We start from the raw sequence: 20,073 nt of genomic DNA, 5'->3' as shown, positions 1-20,073 counted from the left end.
CTCTGCAGGGATCAGAGGAGTGAGTAACCTGGGACTGGGGAAGGAGAAGACACCTCCGTCCATCAATCCCCCAACCAACCATCCATCCCTCCCTCCCTCCAGCCATCTATCCCTCCATCTGCTCATCCATCCATCCCTCCTTCCATCCCTCCCTCCCTCCCTCCCTCCCTCTATCCATCCCCCATTCATCCATCCCTCCTTCCATCCATCCATCCATCCATCCATCAATCCCACAAGTACTCAAGAAGGCAGGCCCAGGTAGGATTGTGCAGATTGGGAAGAAACAGCTTCCAGCTGGGGTGAAGGCAACAGCAGAGACTTCCTGTAAGGAGAGTGAGGACATCTGCATTTGGGGTGAGGTGAGCGGAGTAGAAAGGCTTTCCGGAGATCTGGCTCCTAAAGGGCCTGATAATAGCCATCGAGGGGAGACTCTGGGGCGCTCAGGCTGAGGAGGCAGCAGATCTGAGAGAAGTGTTGTGACCTGTGACTGGTAATGCTTCTGTGCTTCTAGCACGTCTGTGACGGGTCTACCCTGAGGAAGGACAGGATCCCGGGGAGGCGAGCTCCCCAGCAGGGTTCTCCAGCACTTCCACGGGGGCTGGATTTCAAATAACTAAGGATGACACGGTTTCCTAATCTGAAAAATAAGTTTTAGGTATTTAGAAAGCTCACCACATTCCAGTGCCTGTTGAGGTTTTTCATGTGGTCTTGTGACAGAAGGGACATCAGGATTTTCACCCTCCCTGGGGTGTCCCTTATTTCAGACGTCGATGAGTGTGTGAGCCCCCAGCACGTGTGTCCCCGGGGAACCATGTGCATCAACACCGGTGGAGGCTTCCAGTGCGTCAGCCCAGAGTGCCCCGAGGGCAGCGGCAACGTGAGCTACGTGAAGACGTCTCCGTTGTAAGTATAGCCAGGGCCACCCACGGCCGGGTGCATACATCCCTCAGCCAGGCCTCCCAGGGTGGGTGGGCCAGATTCTACCTCAGTTCTTAGGAAAAGGTACAGTTATATCCAAGGAAAGATGGAAGGCGGGAGCTGGGAGTCTGGCTTCTCTGAGCTTCCGTTTCCCTTCGGTGGTTGCATTTAATGCCTTGCTGCTCTGTGCAGCAAGAACCCAATTTGCCCCGATAGGGGTACAGTTCCAAGTGCTCCCTGCTGACACGGAGGATGACTGAATTCTAGCCACCCAGCTGCAGCACTTTTGGGGGTGGGGGCCACTGGAGGGAAGACCACTGTGGTCACATTACCAGGAGGCAGAGACGTATTACACAGATTTGGGAGAAGATCGTTTTCTCGTGTTCACATGGCTGGTAACTGGTAGGTTCCAGTCACTCTGCATTATATTAATCTGCTCTTCCTCTGAGATTAGGAGGTTTGATTTTCAGGAATCTCAGCACGTAGTAGTTTTTGTTTTCCAAAGGTGAGAGGCCTTTCAGGAGAATAACTACAACTATCACAGAATGCACGTATTTTCTTCTGAAATGGAGATCACAAGAGCCTTAGCATTGTCTTTAGAGTGAATTGACTTCACAAGCTCAGATGCCTGAATTGCTTTTTGCACTGTAGCAGACAGAATAGAAGCACTGAGAAAGTCAGTGGCACTGAAGAGTGGCAATTATTTCCTGAGCCTGAAGGCATCACGATCTTCCTCAGAAGTCACATAGTGAAGGGACTGTATGTCGTAGCCTTCGGGGACAGCCCTGATTCACAGCCAGATACCGTATTCAACCCGCATAACTGTGATTATATGGGTCACTGAATTGCATCTGTCTTTTATGTTGGGTAAGGTAGAGAAATTTCAGAAGCACTTCCACAAGATCCCGATTCCAAATTGTTAAGAGAGACGGGGTTCCCTCTTTAAGAGTAAACACTGGGTGTTTGGAAAGTTCACCCCATATAGAGCGCCACATTCCAGTGTTGGCAGCTACCTGCTGGGGTCCCACCATTACTGAGAGAGGTGTCGGCACATGTAGAAGGGTCACCTGGTTTAAATACCAGGACCATCACTAGTTAATCTTCCCCAGCTTTAGTTTTCTGTGAAAACTATAGTAACAGCATAGGTAAATATACATGCCCATCCATACACAAGTGGGTCAGGGGAGCACCTGTGCCCTGGCCACACCTGACACCACCCATGCTCATTTGCCTGTGACTCTGAGCACTTGTGGTGAGGAGCTGGTGGCTGGGGAAGGTCACTCTGCTGGCCTCCGCAAGAAGGCAGTGGGGCCGGCGAGCCAGGTCAGGGCAGCCCTTCCTGAGTTTCGCCAAGGCTGACTCCCTCCACTTTGCCTCTCCGTTCCAGCCAGTGTGAGCGAAACCCCTGCCCCATGGAGAGCAGACCGTGCCGCCACTTGCCCAAGACCATCTCCTTCCATTACCTTTCTCTGCCCTCCAACCTGAAGACGCCCATCACGCTCTTCCGCATGGCTACGGCCTCAGCCCCCGGCCGACCCGGACCCAACAGCCTGCGGTTTGGGATCGTGGGTGGGAACAGCCGAGGCCACTTTGTGATGCAGCGCTCAGACCGGCAGACGGGGGAGCTGATCCTCGTCCAGACCCTGGAGGGGCCTCAGACGCTAGAGGTGGACGTCGACATGTCAGAATACCTGGACCGCTCCTTCCAGGCCAACCATGTGTCCAAGGTCACCATCTTTGTGTCCCCTTATGACTTCTAAGGCAGCTGTGGGATCACTGCAGTGCAGAGATCTGGGCTCATCTCTCTTCCTCAGAGATTCAGCTGTGGGCCCTGACTGCCACAGACCTCTCTCCCCACCCTGCCCTGCCCTGTCCCTGCCCACCTGCCCACCTGCCCGTGCCCCCAGGTTTCTAGGGCACCGCGCACACTCCTCCATGGAGTGGCACAGAAGGGCAGCCACGGGACCCAGACTGCTGCCATCACCGTTTTCTTTCTGCTTTAAGCTCTTCCTGTAGATTATGCACTAACCTTCTCAAGTCTTTTTTACAAGGAAATGGGCGGTTTTTCAAAATGCTGGGTGAATGGCTTTGTGAGTTTGAACCAGCTGGGGAGGGAAAAGCTTATGATATGTGTCTGGGATGACTGTCAGCCCTCTGCATTGTTGTAGTCAAGCCTCTAGCATGCTGAGGGCCGGATCATGCCCCTGCACGTGTGGGCATAGGGACTGGGTCTCCTGCCACAGCCTGGCATATTGTTCTTGTCTGCATTCCCTTCTGTGACATGCCTGCCGGGCTTCTCATCAGAAAGCCGTGGCAGGGCCTGGAACCCCCGTGCAGATTCTTCTAGACCAAGGAACCAACATTAAAGCATAAGTTCTGCCTGAAGTAATTCCCTTTTGAGGACTCGTATCTCAGAACATAACGTGGTATCATAACAGAAGAAATAAAGTCTGTTGCTCCTACGTGCCCACCTGGCCTGTTCCTAAACATGAGTTAGCCCAGTTCCTTCTAGGAAGGGATACCTGGCTCTCTTCTCGTCTAGGCTAGACCCACTGGGATGAATGAAGAAGAAAGAAAACATGGACGTGACCTTGGGATTGCTCCACCAATAGAAATTTTGCTTGGCCAGATGAGAGATTGGTAAGGCAACATCTGGCCATGGTGAGTTTAAGAAAATGTTTGCGTTTACTTTGATCCCAGGGCCTTCTGTTTCTTCTTCTTGTTTTTTAATTTTTAAAAAGTTATTTATTATTTGAGAGAGTGTATGTGTGGGGGAGGGGCAGAGAGAGAGAGAGAGAGGGAGGGAGGGAGGGAGACAGAGAGAATGCCAAGCAGGCTTGGCGCTGTCGGCATGGAGCCCGACGTGGGGCTCAATCCCACAAGTTTGAGATCATGTCCTAAGCAGAAACCAAGAGTTGGACGCTTCACCAACTAAGCCACCCAGGCGCCCCGCAGGGCCTTGTACTTCTGATGTAACAGCCAAGGGGCAGTGCCCTCCAGGTAACTGAAGAAAGAAAACACTGGCTGGAGCATGGGATGGGGTGGAAGAGACCATTCAACTTAAAACTTAAAAGCCAGCTGAACTGTGAGGAGATTTCAGTATCTAAATACACATTAATCTAGGTGATGTTTCATCAGACATTTATTTTAAAATTCTTTGTATTTGCCTTGGTATGAGATGGAGCCAGAGGAAGTGTGTTGCCAGTTTAGTGATCCAGCCATATATCAAGACGACCCCAGTGTCTCCGATAGTTTCGTAGTTATCTCGTATGACAAGATGTTTCAAGCTCATCTTGTGTATTTTATGCCTTAGCCTTGAAGTCATCCAGTGGTTCCCAGAGAACCCCGGTTCCTCTTAGTGGGAAATAATTTAGAGACCAAAATCTGGGTGTTAGGAGTGCTCATTGATAGTGGCTTGGTGTTAGTGGACAGAACTAGGAAATACGTTACTATGAGTTTTGGGTTCATTTGTTTTTTTAACTACACGAATTTATAATGACACTTCCAATCCAACTCAGGACTACAGGGTTTTTACTGTAGCCTTCCTGATCTCACATCTGTTCTTCTTTGACTCATTCTGAAAACCTCTTTCTCAAAACCACCGAAATAATTACATATTGTTTTAAATCTTCAGAATAACAGTGAAAAATTATAAAAAATAATTGTGGAAAAGTTAAAAATTTTCTTTTGCAAATTCTTTTTGTCCTTAGGGTTTATGCCATTAGACATGTTCAAATTACTATTTTAAAATAACTTAGAATAGTAGTTATGGCCTAAACCTGAATCGGGGTTATGAGTATTCACTTTGTTTTGCTTACATTTTTAGAGATTGCTATTTTCATTTTAATTTTTTTATAATTATGTAAATTATTTATATGGCTCCAAAGCAAATCCACAGAATGAGCTACAGTGAGAGAAGTCTGTATTCCAACCCATTGCCCTCCACCTATTTCTTCCTTCTCCCTTGGACAGTAATTTTTTTCCCATTTCACCCTTGCATTAAAAAAAATTATACATACAAATGATAAATGATAGCACACTATTTCACACTTTCCTTGGTCTTGCTTCCCCCCCCCACCCTTAACAATATATTGAATATTATTCCATAAAACCAGATAGAATGTTCTCCTATCCAATGCTCCATTATGAAGTCATACATACCGTTGTTTATTCAACCAGTCACCCTTGATTGAGATTTGGGTTGTTTCCGATCCTTTGCTATTAAAAGTATTGCAGCCATATGCATTTGTCTTTTGTATTTTTCCCTTTGTATCTCTGATGCCAATTTTTCCTCCATAGAGATTATACCGCTTTCTGTCTGCAACAGTGTATGAGAGTTCCTATTCCTGAATCAAAGAAGGCCCCAGTGGTATTCCTAGTCCTCACATCTGCACACCCACCAGACCCTCGTTTGAAAGGAGATAGAGGCCCGAATGTAGAGCTATGCCACAAGTAGCCCACCTACCTGTCTTGGACTTCTAGCAGTCAACAGCCACCAGCAAGAGATGAAAGACCAGCCAGCTGGATCACTGACTCAGGAGGGATGGAAAGTTAGCTAAGTTTTTTGATAACTTTTAAAAGTCATCTTACTTTCATTTTTTTTTTTTTAAGTTTATTCATTCTGAGAGTAAGAGAGAGCGTGCGCGCAGGGGAGGGGCAGAGAGAGAGAGAGGGAGAGAGAAAATCCTAGGCAGGCTCCACACTATCATTGAGAAGCCTGATGCGGGGCTCGAACTCACGAATTGTGAGATCATGACCTGAGCCAAAACCAAGGGTCGGACACTTAACTGACTGAGCCACCCAGGGGCCCCTAAAACAAAATATCACTGCAGAGTTCATAACAAACTTGATGGGTTTACTGGGAATCTAAGAATGTGCCCCAAGAAGGGCCATGAAGAAGCCAGACTTGATTGGGTCACTTTCCACCAGCCACTGCCTCAGCTTTTACCAAGCTCACACTGCAGGGATGGAAAGGTGGACTTTCATGACTTTTACCACGTACCTATGAAAATCTACAGGTTTTTATAAGCAGCATAATATTCCTGAACGTCTATTCTGTTGCAGGCACTGTTTTAGTTGCTTAGGATACAATGGTTGACAAGATTGACAGAGATCCTGGCTTCGTGAAGCTTCCGTTTCAGCAAGTGAGAAGATAATACACATGAAAACAAGTAAAGTACATCATTTCAAAGAGGGATGCATGCTCTGAAAATAAAGGCAGCAGAAGAGGATGTCAGTATATGGCAAATGTATGCACAAATCCACAGAGACAGGTGATCCATGGAGCCTAGATGTTGCAAACACTGTAATCATGTGTGGCGACAGGGGGATCCCATTTCTCAGTGTTTGGAATTATGACCCAGAATCTTGAGTGTCTGAATGAAGGAGTGAGGTAAAGCAAGACGTAGGATGACCACATTGGCTCATGAGCACAAAGGAGAGGCATCTACAGAGAGAACAATGATGCTGACATGGAAAGAGAGGAAACGAAAGGCCATGGGCACTCCAGGGGGAGCCTAATTCTGTGTTCTGGTTATTACTGTTGTATAAAATATCCCATTGTGGTATTATGCTCATGGATTCTGTGGGTCAGGAATTCAGAGCACAGGGGGACGGTTTATATTTGCTCCACAATGTCTGCAACCTCCCTCAGGCAGGAAGCCGCCAGGGCCAGGGCTCCAGTTACCTGAAGGGTCATTCACTCACTCACATGTCTGGCCCGGGCTGGGAAACGAAGACTGGTGATGACCAGAACAGCCATCCTTGGGCTCTTCGTGTGGCTCAGCTTCCTCAGAGTACAGTGGCCTCAGAATACTCAGACTTCTGACATGGTGGCTCAGAGTTCCTGGTTTCAGTGTTCCAGAAAACAAGGTGTGCATGGCCATTATGACCCAGCCTCACAAGTCACATAGGGTCACCTCTGCCATACTCTGTTGGTTGAAATAGTCACAAGCAGCCATTGGGTCAAGGGAAGCGCACATGGGCCAGTGAGTCCTCACTGAGTCGAGCTGCGGCAAATTGAGAAGTTTAAAGGATTTCATGGCCATGTTTTTAAAACTGCCATTTCTAGTTTCCTGTTAAGGATTCTGGTGCCTCACGGGATCCGGCTTCCGGTCTGTGGGTATTATCAGACCGCCCTGTGTCCCTTCAGTCCTCCTTTGCTCAACATCTTTTGGGTGTCATTTTCAAACAGGTGATCCCAGCCTAAGACACAACTCATACTAAGATCTTCACTTATATCACAAGGGGGTACCTTCGACGATGGTAGAAACAGCATTGAAGTCCAACGAGCATGGCACTGCATGCTCGGCCAAGGTCAGAGGTGGGGGAAGAGAGACCAGTGGAAGGGTCAGGACCAGTTCGTGAAGTTAGCACTTAAAGTGGTTCTTAGCAGAGGAGTTCTAGTGGGAAATGCAGACCACGTCCTGCCGTATACGCTGTCACCAGGAGGATCCCCCACAAAATCCAGCATCGACAAAGCCACGGAAATGTCTGCTGACTTACAAACGAGACAATGTGACTTGGTGAAAATTGGGTTTGGGCTGGTGGAATTTTCTGAATCTGAACACCTTCAAATGATTACTTTTTAGCAATCTGGTTATCTCCAGGAAGCTCTTTAGACTTTTTTTTTTTTTAACTTAAATTCAAGTTAGTTAACATACAGTATAGTCTTGGCTTCAGAAGTAGAACCCAGTGATTCATCTCTTACATACAACACCCAGATCATCCCCCAAAGTGTCCTCCTTAATGCCCGTCATCCATTTAGCCCATCCCCCAACCCAACATGCCTCCAGCAGCCCTGTTTCTTCTCTGTATTTGAGTCTCTTATGATTTGCCTCTCTCTGTTTTTATCTTATTTTTCCTTCCCTTCCTGCTCTATGTTCATGTGTTGAGTTTCCCAAATTCCACATATGAGTGAAATCATATGATATCGGTCTTTCTCTGACTGACTTACTTCACTTAGCATAATACCCTCTAGTTCCATCCGCGCTGTTGGAAATGGCAAGATTTCATTCTTTTTCATCGCCGAGTAGTATTCCATTGTGTGTATGTCCCACATCTTCTTTATCCATTAGACATATTTTTTAGGGTGAAAACAGGCTGTATGGTATGTCCACTTGCTTACTTACACGAGGATTCACAACAGTCACACTGTGACACTTGCACAATGGTCCACCTTCCTTCCCCTTCTAGCTGGCTGAGTCGTCAGACATGTTTCTGAAGACAAAGATCTCTGCATCTCAGATGCATCTGTCCTCCATACCCAAGCTGCCAAGTTCTATCACAGAAAATTTGTTCCTCACCCCTACCAAGTCCTATGGGTCAAGATCAGTTACCGTACTATTTCCTTCATTCCCGCCTTTGGCCAGTAGGGGGTGGCAGACTTGGCTTGAGGGCTGGGTCTTGAATGCTGGAGGTGAGAACACTGCCCTCTAAGGGGGTCTTTCTCACTCCAGTGCTGGGTTTAGGTGGTTTGGAGTCTGTCCACAGGACATATCTCTGCGGTTACTTGGCCATGCGGAAATTGAACACACTCCATGTTCAATCACAGTCATGGTGTTCTTAAGGCAGCTGGATCGTAGAATGTAACTCCAAATCCCTAGAGTCTTGCTTGAGTGGTCTGGCCCCTGCCGACCTCCTGGACCACTGCTCGTGATACTCCCAAACGCACCTGGCCTCCTTTCTGCCCCTTGACCCTGCCAAGCTCACTCTTGCCTGGGGGCCTTGGATTTGCTCCTTCCTTCAGTGCTCCTTGTTCAGTCCTCCGTGTGGCATGCCTCAAACGTCCCCTCAGAGAGGCTGTCCCAGCGCCCCCCCCCCCGCCAGTGCTGCTCACCCACTGCAGTCCCTCTTGATTACCTTACTCTGTTGCATTTTCTTGAAAAACTACTATCTGAAATCACTGTGTGTGTTACCCATTTTTTTTTCTGTCTTTTCCCACAGCGCAGACCCTGTTGGCTGCCCACCCACTATCCATTTTCCTTTGCCACCTTCCGAAAGGAGCCTGTTTTGTTCAGACCACCTTCCCTCGTTGTTATGGCCTGAACTGTTACCCTCTCCCCCCAACCCCCAAATTCTTATGTTGAAGTCCCAATGCCTAGTACCTCCGAATGTGACTGTATTTGGAGATCGGGTCTTTAAAGAGGTAATTAAGTTAAAATGAGGCCATGAGGGTGGGCTCTAATCCAGTATGACTGGTGTCTTTATACAAAGAGATTAGGAAAGAGAGACGCATAGAGGGAAGACCATATGAGAACAGAGGGAGAAGACAGACATCTACAAGTCAAGGAGCGAGGCCTCAGAAGAAATCAACCTTGCTGACGCCTTGATCTCAGACCTCTAGCCTCCAGAATTGTGAGAAAATAACGTTTTGTTGTTGCATCACGTGGTCTTCGCTACTCTGTTATGGCAGCCCTAGCCAATAAATACAATTCTTATTCCAGCCTGTGTCTTAGGGGAAGGTGGCCACCCACCGCCCACCCTCCAGGCACCCTCCAAGGGAACACAGTGAATCATACTCGGTCAGTGAGTGTCAGAGACCCAGACTAGAGCCAGCCATGCACAGCATTCCCCAGGCGAGGGCTCCATATCCAGGGATTGTCTGAGGCAGGGTGGAGGGAAGGGCTTTCTTAGGATATGGTTGGAAAGGTCTCTCTTTTGCACTGAATGGGAGGAAATAGGTCATCACAGTTGCTGCTGGGAGCCATGTTTTTGACAATGAGAGAAGAGAGTATAAGGGAAAAGCCTCCTGGCTACAAGCAGAGCCAAGGGAAATGGAGTTGGGGTCCCAGTGAAATCGGTCTGAACTTTTTCCCCCCCATCTGGACTCCCTGTTATATGAGATCATGTGGTTGTGGTGTAAATGGGGTGGAGATGGAGTTCTTGTTGTTTGGCTCTAACTGGCTTGACTCCCAGCTCCATGAGAGCAGGCATCTTTTCAGCATGCACCTTTTGGGCATCCAGTTTCCAGAACTGTGAAAGGATACATTTCTGCTGTTGTAAGTCACCCAGTCTGTGGTGCTCCGTCACAGCAGCCCCAGGAAACAACTACACCTTATACTCTACAGTCTCCTCTCCCCTCTACTAGTCTCACACTAGTGACACCCGAGTGTAAACTCCTAACACTCGCTCACTCACACATAAGACCCTGTCAGCTGCCAAGGGTCAGTCCTCTCATCTGCTGAGGGAGGGGTCATCTCCAGCCTGGAGAACACGGACAGCCACTATCCAGCAAGCACATACTTCTCTTCACCACATCCTGACCCAGCCATTCTCTTCTTTGTCAATAATCTTGACTCACTTAAGAGTGATAAAGATCATCACTTTATCACTGTAATTGCTAAACTTAGAGTCCCAGAAGAAGTCTCTTGCAAGGAGCACAAAGTCACACTGGAGACATTCTGGAGATTGATTTTCAAACTTTTTCCCTTTCTTTTCTTTTTTTTTTTTTTTTTTGCAAGAGAAATTGGCTAAGGTTCTAACTAGTAATGACATAATTCTACTTCTTTCCACAGTACCAGCCGAAACAAAGGGCTCAATCAGCATATTTCATAAAGAGAGTCATTCACTCCAAGAATAAGGAAGGAATTTGGACTCTTAATCCTAACCCTGGATTAGCCTAGAGGACTGGAAACAAAATCAAAGCCACTCTCCCCTCGGGGTGTGCCCCTCCCCGCCCTCCCCCCCACCCTCCCACCCCCCCATCCCCCCAGGATTCCCACAGAACTCGGCTGGCTCTGCCAGCGTTCAAGCACTCCTGTGACAGTCTCTGTTTTCGTTAGCATCAGGTGACCCTGCAGAGCAAGTGGGGGACTTGATTACAGGCCAGTTGTGCCCTAAGAACCAGACGCATGGCCTGCATTTCCTTTTCCTCTTATACAAACAGAAGAGTATGACTTCTAATCTAGATCAAAAGTGAGGCAAAACACACACAGATGGGAATTCCACAGAAATTCGTCCGAGGCCAGGCAGGAGGCCCTGAATCGGAGACACGTCCCTGGCAGTCTCCACCGGCACTACAACACACAGCTCCCCCTCTCACGGCTGGCGGGGGACACAGCCTAGCATTCCCCCATCTCTCTCTCTTGCCCCGCTCTCTCCTTGATAAAGAGTAAAAAACTGACGGGGCGCCTGGGTGGCTCAGTCGGTTAAGCGTCCGATTTCCGATCAGGTCATGATCTCACCGGTTATTGAGTTCAAGCTCCGCGTCGGGCTCTATGCTGACAGCTTGGAGCCTGGAGCCTGCTTCGGATTCTGTGTGTCTCTCTCTCTCTCTCTTTGCCCCTCCCTGCTCACACTCAGTCTCTCTCTCCTTAAAAAATAAAATATTTTTGGGGCGCCTGGGTGGCGCAGTCGGTTGAGCGTCCGACTTCAGCCAGGTCACGATCTCGCGGTCCGAGAGTTCGAGCCCCGCGTCGGGCTCTGAGCTGATGGCTCAGAGCCCGGAGCCAGTTTCCGATTCTGTGTCTCCCTCTCTCTCTGCCCCTCCCCCGTTCATGCACTGTCTCTCTCTGTCCCAAAAATAAATAAACGTTGAAAAAAAAAAAAAAATTTAAAAAAAAAAAATAAAATAAAATAAAATATTTTTTAAAATTAAAAAAAAAAAAAGTGAAAAACTGCTCTGCTACCAGCCAGGCTGTGGGGGAGAACCAGGAACTGAAACAGAAACCACAACTTCCCAAAATGCAGTGCCTACGACTCACATAACCCATTTACTGCATCCCTCCAGAGCATGCACGCCACAGAGTGTCCCGGTGTAAACTCCTAACACTCGCTCCCTCACAGATAACACCCTGGAAGCAACTCTCTAGTTGAGAAAATCTGACCCACCCCTGCCAAGACCATCCCATGACTCACCCCGGTCTCCAGAACGGATTATCTTTCCCTAACTCCCTCCTGTTGACGTGGCCCCCAGCCCCCTGAAATGCAATCCCTCTCTTGCTGCAAATCATAAACCTGGCATCATTGACTCTAAGTGGGTTCCAGGTGGTCTTTGACTGACAGGCATCAGCTCTCAACTTGAGCAACCAGTGGTCTCCCCTGTGGTCCCTGGACCTACTGGTGTGCAGTGCCCAACGTTGAACGCGTACTAGGTGATTGGGGGTGGCACTCATTAAGAGTCTCAAGTCTGGGGGGCTCCTGGGTGGCTCAGTCAGTTAAGCATCTGACATCAGTTCAGGTCATGATCTTAACGATTCATGAGTTCAAGTCCCGCATCAGGCTCTGTGCTGACAACTCGAATCCAGGAGCCTGCTTTGCATTCCATGTCTCCCTCTCTCTCTGCTCCTACCCTGCTCATGCTCTGTCTCTCTCAAAAATGAATAAACATTAAAATTTTTTTGTTTTAAGAAGAGCCCAGAGGCTGGAAATGAGGAAGGAGGATGGGCTGCTCAGGAGGAACTGTGTAAAGGCTCGAAGGCACCTCACACGTGCATGTGAATGTCACACACAGATCTTCCATTACGATGGGGTCATGTCCCTGTAAGCCCATCGTAAATTGACAATATGGTGAATCAAAATGCATCTAATGCACCTAACTTGAACATCATGGCTTAGCCCAGCCTACCTTATATGAGCTCAGCATACTTTAGCCTACAGTTGGGCAAAATCCTCTAACGCAAAGCCTATTTGATAACCAAGTGTTAAACCTCTTTGAACATGGTACTGAACATAAAAAATGGAAGGGCTATACGGGTACAGCATGGCCGTGAGTGTATTTGTTGTTCACCTTGGTGATCGCGGGGCTGGGACTGGGAGCTGTGGCTGGCAGCGCTGCCCAAAAGGATCAAGAGAGGATCATACTGCATACTGTTACCCTGGGAAACGATCAAAATCCAAAATTCCAGGTATAGTTTCTACCGAGTACCACTTCTGCACCATGATAAAGTCACAAAAACGTGAAGTTGAACCACTGTAAAGTCAGGACCATCTATACCGGGAGGCATGTGTGCACTTTCCTCCCCCCCCCAGTCCTCTCTCAGCTGCCTTCCTCCATTTCTGCCTCTGCCCGGGGCTTTCTTGAATTACCTGAGAAGGACACACCACCCCCATCAATGTTGTTCCATGGTTTGACCTCTACCACTTCAAGGCTTGACATTTAGAAATTCCTTTTTATTCTTTCACCTAAAGATCTGTTTTCATACAGTTGGGGAACAAAAAGCAGTGCCCCTTTAAGGTTTGAATATTTTAATAATTTACTGAACACTGAGTGAGGGTCTTCTATGTGCCTGATCCTTCAAGGAATACCACCTTGAACAAGACAGAGACATTGAATACCCTTGTGTTGCTTCCAGAATAGAGAAGGCAATTTAAGACAAGGGGTTCGAGGGCTGCTAGACCTAGAAGAGGGTGGAGGGTGAAGGGCACCTTGCCTGATGTTCACTAAAGCTGTCCCCTGGTGACAGAGGAAATGTGGGCGAGGCCTCAGAGGAAAGCAGGCCAACAAGGCGACTGACACCTGCAGGTGCTACTGAGGTCGTGAACCCCCATTTTCCAATCCTGGATTCTGACGTGGGGCGTTGAACAAAGGAGCCTTGCCGATTCCAGGGCAGGCCCAGGAGGCCTGACACGATCCTTCATGCAGCTCCCACACCACGGCCTTGTTACAGCCCGGTGGAGATTTGACAAAACAGAGGCCCCATGGGCACCAGCGGTGTCTCCTCATTTGTTACAGGGCAACCTCTTCTCTGTCTTGCCTCTCGGCTCCCAGACGGAGGGGCCTGCACATCCCATTGAGAAAGTCAGGGTCATTCTTTTCCTTTTGCTTTCTCCTGGTACGGATTTAGCTGGAGGTGCATCCCAAAGAACACAGCCCCGCAGAACTGCTGGCAGGCTGGGGCAGCAGGGGCCAGGGCAGGCTGGCCAGGTTTCTGCTTCCTGCGGGGCCGAGCACATCATCTCCCCCCGGCTCGGGGAGAACACAGAACCCTTCACAGCGGCACAAGGACAGGCATTCAGACTCCGAGACAATCAGGAATTCACTGGGACCAGGTTTTCCTTCTTCGTGGACCGAAATGAATGTTTTATGGGCATTTGGCTGAAATAAGGAGCATTTCTGTTGATTCCGGGTTCACCTCACTGAGTTCAGCTACACGAGCAAGTTTAAATTGGCCTGCAGTCCGTGGGCATACAGAAAAGCTTGAAAAGAGCTGGTGTGTCAGCAGATATGGGGCTGAATCACAAACTTGTTCAGGAAGTCCAAGATTAAAGCCCAGTTTATATTATTATGTAACAAATATACCTGCCAAGCAACACATGCAGGCAAATAAATTTGAAGTATTTTTGCATAGGACACAGCTGGGATATAGAACTAGTATTTATTTTAGACTTATGCGAATGGCAAATAAGACCACTTCTGTGGAACTCCTAAAACAGGCAGTTAAATTTTTGGAACTGGAGTGAAGGGTCTGAATACTCAGAAACAAGGAGCATCCTGCCAGAAAGACGAGTCCCTGGACAGGGAGGCAGGGAAGGGGGAATTCTGAAATAAAAGGACTATACGCTGGCACACATCCAGTCTTCATACCAGTCACAACTAAGTATTTCTGAAGTGCAGATGTGAGGGGGAAAATGTATTATGATGTCAAACAATACTTAAAAGTGAACCAGCGTTTCTACTTCCGGAATGGCAGACCAAGGATCTCTGAAAATCCACCACCCCATAAAAGGCATGACAGAAATGGCAAAGACAGTCAAAACCAATTTTTTCAGGTATCTGGAAATTAAAGGCTTACGACAGAGAATTTACTCAAGAAAAATAGCTGAATCTTGTTAAAATGACTTGTGGCAATGACTTGCCCTAATCTCATTCTCCTCTCCCCAGCTCCAGAGTAGCCTTGAAGATCAACAGCCCACAACTATAGTAACTGTGAAAACCGGTATCCTAACCATAGCGGTCTTCCGAGAGGGGAGGACAGATTCAGAGCTCCTCAAAAGCCCCATTCCCCCCAGACTATCACATTTTTGTAACTTTTTTTGAGTTTATTTTTGAGAGAGAGAGACAGAGAGAGGGGCAGAGAGAGAGAGAAATATAGAATCTGAAGCAGACTCCAGGCTCTGAGATGTCAGCACAGAGCGTGACGCGGGGCTCGAACTCAGGCATGGCAAGATCATGACCTAGGCTGAAGTCGGATGCTTAACCAACTGAGCCACCCAGGCACCCCCAGACTGTCACTTTTTGATCTGCAGGACAGTTCACACTATATTCTCAGGGCCTGTTTTCATCTGACCAGGCACAATAGCAGTAAGCACATCCAGCACCTACATCTCAGATTATGAATACTATTCTGTTAGAAGGAATCTGGGTCCCTTTGAGAAATGGCTGATGTGAGGGCTCAGGTGGGAACATACAAAATGAGCCTGGACCACCTGTTCCAAGTTCATCCAAGTGGTTGGCAGCATTCAATAACTTGTGGTTTTAAGACTGAAGTTCTCATTTCTTCCATGTCATTTGAAGGTTGTTCTCAGCTCTAGATACATGGCCCTCTCATAACATGGCAACTCATTTCTTCAAACCCAGTAAGAGAAGTTCCATTCCAATCTTTGGCCTTAGGAAGGCCCCAGTCTCTTTTATGGGTTCATCTGATTATACCTTAGGCCTACTTGGGAATCATCTCCCTCTTGATTAAATTCCAAACCAACTGACTTAAGACCCCAATTATACCAAAGACAAAACCACTTCATCTTTGACATATAATAAAAGATAATCATGGGAGTAAAATCCATCGTACAGTAATGCCCACAGAGGGAAGTGATTAAACGGGTGGTGTGCACCAAGGGCAAAGGATCTTGGGAGCCATCTTTGAATTCTGCCTACCACAAAGGGGGCAGGGGAAGTTGGGAGACATGGAACCACTCTTTTTCACACACAAAAAACTTCTTATGTTTTCATAATTTATTAATCCAAAATAAATTTCCTAACAACTTATGTCACAATAAACTTGACTATACGCACATATAAGTTCAATTAAAAAATTACATTCAATCATACGTGAATGTCACTAATAAGATCCACCATTTTTTACGTACCAGTAAGAAAAAATAACCTGCCGAGTAAAATGTGATATTCCACCAGCTGTAAAATACATTCCAATTTCAGAGATGTTAACTATGAAAATGCATATCCCAGAATGACACACAGCAACTAAAGATACGGCTATTTTTTTCTTATTTTATTTATTTTTTTTTTTTAATTTTTTTTTTCAACGCTTATTTATTTTTGGGACAGAGAGCGACAGAGCATGAATGGGCGAGGGGCAGAGAGAGAGGGAGACACAGGATCGGAAACAGGCTCCAGGCTCTGAGCCATCAGCCCAGAGCCCGACGCGGGGCTCGAACTCACGGACCGGGAGATCGTGACCTGGCTGAAGTCGGACGCTTAACCGACTGCGCCACCCAGGCGCCCCCTTTATTTTTAAGTAATGTGAAGAGTGTTGCAAATTTCACAGGCATCAGTATCACTTTGAGCTGAGCTGGGCATCTTATCCTTCCCTACTCAACATATACATTCTCTCCTTTGCTTTAAATAGATCTTTTCCTTCCCAGTTTCTGCTCCATCCTGGGAACACAGCACTCCCTACTGTCCTGTTTCCTCCTTTCTCACACCCATTTCTTACTCTCTCCTGTCTGCAGGAACAGAGACAGGAAACACAGTCTTCAAGGAAGAAGGTGATTGGAGAGAAACACGAACTTTGGACAGACGAATGGAGGTTTGATTCTTGGCTCACATTTATTAGCTTGCCTTTGACTGTAGGTAACAGAGAACCCAAATCAAAATGGCTTAAAAGAGTAAAGAAAATATGTTGAGGGGCGCCTGGGTGGCCCAGTCGGTTAAGCAGCCGACTCTTGATTACGGTTCAGGTCATGACCTCACAATTCATGAGTTCGAACCCCACACTGGGTTCTGCACTGACAGTGCTGAGCCGCCTGCTTGGGATTCTGTCTGCCCCTTTCCTGCTCGCGTGCTCTCTCAAACTTTAAAAAAAAGAAAAAGAAAGTATGTTGAATTATTCATGTGGCATAACACAAAATCTGAAGGTTGGGATCTCCTAAGGCTGGTAGATTCCATGGCTCAGCTGCTATCAAGAACCCAGCTTCTTCCCAACTTCCTTCTGTGTCACCTTCAGCTGGTTAGCTAGCTCCCCTTGAGGTCATAAGATGGCAGCATCAGTTCCGGGTGTCATATTTAGACATGGCAATGTCTAACCTCCTTCTTGTGTACCTCAAGAAATGATAACTTTCCCAGAAGTGTACCAGAGGATACGTTATCATATTGCAAGCCTAAACCAACTACTGGCAAAAATGGCATTTCCATTAGTGGTTTTCAACCTTGGCTACACTTTAGAATCACCTGGGAGCTACTGAAAATCTCATGTTCACACCCCAGGCCTCCCTGTAACCCTATCCCCTGCCAAAAAAAAAGTCAGAATTTCTGGGAGTAGCCCCAGGCATCAGTTGTTTTTTTGTTTTGTTTTGTTTTTTAAGTTTTCCTCTTAAAAAGAATTCAATGAGAAGCCAAGGTTGAGAACCACAACTTCAGATTCTTGTTGATACAACTCGAAGGGTTGAAGTCAGAGCCCACTATCTACAAACCACAGATGATGTCATGGAGGAAGGAACGACACCTAAGCAAAACTAAAATTCTGTTAAGAAGGGGAGAAAACACAGGTAACACCTTCTTACAGACATGGTTTCCTCAGCTACCATTGCTATAATAATCCCTATCATAGGGTTGTAATGGGTACTGAAAAGGATTTCATATATATAATCCTAGCATTCAGCAGGTGTTTAACCTGAGATATTCTGATCTCAGTAAACTCCAAATGTGGCATTTGTGCTTCTAATTGGCAGTATGAGCCCCATATTCCTTAGGCCAGATCACCAAATCACATGGTATTCTGACCTCAACAAGCAACAGCTCAGAAGAAATCTTTGAATGCACCCCCCCCCCCCCCCCGCCATGGTTATACTTATCAAAACCAGTCAGTGAACTGAGACACTTGTGCTAGAAGTCAGGAAACCTATTAAGACAGGGACAAGTCATTTAACATCTGTGAGTCCGAATTCCTTAAATCCTAAAATTGTATTAAGTCAAAACACCAAAAGACTACACACTCAACTTCTAGTGTCTTACCATCTGAAAAAAATTGAGTTTTACAGTCGTGTGGCTTTTAGTAACTGACCACAAAAAAAAGTTATATGAAACCTGCTACACAGAATCTTAGAAATAAAAATTTTGTTCACTTTACTTAGTGATTTCCACAATGAGGACTCACATAAGAACTGTTTACATGAATTATTAGAAGAGGTGAGGTTTTTACATATCACTTCCTTCCTGATCAAAAGAGGTCAAACAGGTAACCACTTTATCTTTTCTGTTTTGGCTCCAAAAAAGATCAGAGATAAATTTATTTTTTTTTAAATTTTTTTTTTCAACGTTTATTTGTTTTTGGGACAGAGAGAGACAGAGCATGAACAGGGGAGGGGCAGAGAGAGAGGGAGACACAGAATCGGAAACAGGGTCCAGGCTCTGAGCCATCAGCCCAGAGCCTGACACGGGGCTCGAACTCACAGACCTCGAGATCGTGACCTGGCTGAAGTCGGACGCTTAACCGACTGCGCCACCCAGGCGCCCCGATCAGAGATAAATTTAATATAGCCACGTGAATCATGATGGCCAAATGATATAGAAAAATCCATGTACAGACTTTCCTATTACAACTCTCTTATGTACGTTTCTTCTGGTCCATATTTTTAACTGATGATGGCTTAAAATTTTTTTTAATTTTTATTTTAAGTAGGCTCCATGCCCAATGTGGGGCTTGAACTCACAATCCTGAGATCAAGAGCTGCATGCTCTACTGACTGGTCCAGTCAAGTCACTCCAAACTATGGTTTTAGTATTCATGTATCTGCTTGGAGCTGCATCAAGGGTCACTGACGTTTACTTCACAGAAGAAAACCAAGAGGAGCAGTGAGGAGAAGGCAGCAGGAACTAAACGTGGTATGGCTGAGATGGCCATACGACAAAGCATTTAAGACCCGGAAGACGAATGGACCTTGATTCAGACTACACGTGGGCAGGGATGGCTGAAGCAGGACACTGGGAAATGGGCTCTAACTGAGGAAAAGAGAGTAACTAGAGAGAAGAAGTAGAAAATGGAGGCAGGAGATTTCGCTGGAAGGTGCTATAATAACTCAGATAGAAGAGACTCACAGCCTAATGACTGCTTTAGGTACAAAGGGCACATCAGAGAGAACTGGCTCTCCTCAACCTGATTTAACAGAAGTTAAGAGATTTCATGGACACAAATACGTCTGCCTCTTCAAAACAATGGCTGTTAAATAAGAGCTTAAAAAATGTTCATTTGAGAGTGCATGCACATACACATACATATGGGGGAGGGGCAGAGAAAGAGAGAGAGGGAGAGATTCCCAAGCAGGCTCGGTGCTGTCAGCGCAGATCCCGACACGGGGCTTGAACCCATGAACCGTGAGATCATGACCTGAGCTGAAATCAAGAGGTGGATGCTCAACTGACTGAGCCCCCCAGGCGCCTATAAAATAAGAGCTTTTTTAAATTTCTCTGACTTCTCAGTCCCTGAAACCTGTGCTCGGTCTTTTAAGTTTACAAGTGGGATGGATACTGCCACTTGAAGTTTAAAATTTTTTTCTTAAAATGAACTCTATATGTAAACATTTGTGCCTCATCAGAAATAAACTGTATGTGAATTAACATTATAAGGAAATAAATTGTTAAACTGTCATAGAAAATTAAATGTTAAGTACTATCAAGGTTCTTAGAAATAGGAAAGTAGAAGGTAAATGTTCCTATTTATTCCCTTTTCTATGCAGTTGATCCCATATCCACCTCATAGAGTTATATGGCTTAAATAAGAACGTTAAACAGTATTAAATGAAATAGCATACAGCACATGGATGGTAAGTGTGCATAAATGTTAGCTTACTGTCCACCAATGTTAACTAACATACAAATTTGCCACAAAATTGACCTTCTGCAATTGTGAGCTATGACAGATGTGGAAATCCTTTGAATTGTATATGATGTTTAAAGATACAAAGTATCAATTCTACAGGTGATATGACCACTTCTTTGCACAATTTCATTAAATTATTGAAGGCTTTTGCAAAGGATCC

General features: G+C 46.4%; 1 protein-coding gene across 1 annotated transcript in view; it reads left to right on the top strand.

Annotated features, from left to right (window-relative positions):
• Window positions 1-3,303, top strand: part of FBLN7 (fibulin 7) — a 50,020-nt gene extending 46,717 nt beyond the window's left edge. The window contains exons 7-8 of the mRNA XM_047854604.1: window positions 765-903; window positions 2,306-3,303. Coding sequence (XP_047710560.1) covers window positions 765-903; window positions 2,306-2,678 — 512 coding nt within the window. The 3' untranslated portion in view covers window positions 2,679-3,303. The remainder of the gene's footprint in view (window positions 1-764; window positions 904-2,305) is intronic.
• Window positions 3,304-20,073: the final 16,770 nt, after the last annotated feature.

This window comes from Prionailurus viverrinus, chromosome A3 (assembly GCF_022837055.1).
Source record: "Prionailurus viverrinus isolate Anna chromosome A3, UM_Priviv_1.0, whole genome shotgun sequence".
NCBI lineage: Eukaryota > Metazoa > Chordata > Mammalia > Carnivora > Felidae > Prionailurus > Prionailurus viverrinus.
Note: the sequence above shows the minus strand (reverse complement) of the source record. Positions and strands in the feature narration are given on the sequence as shown.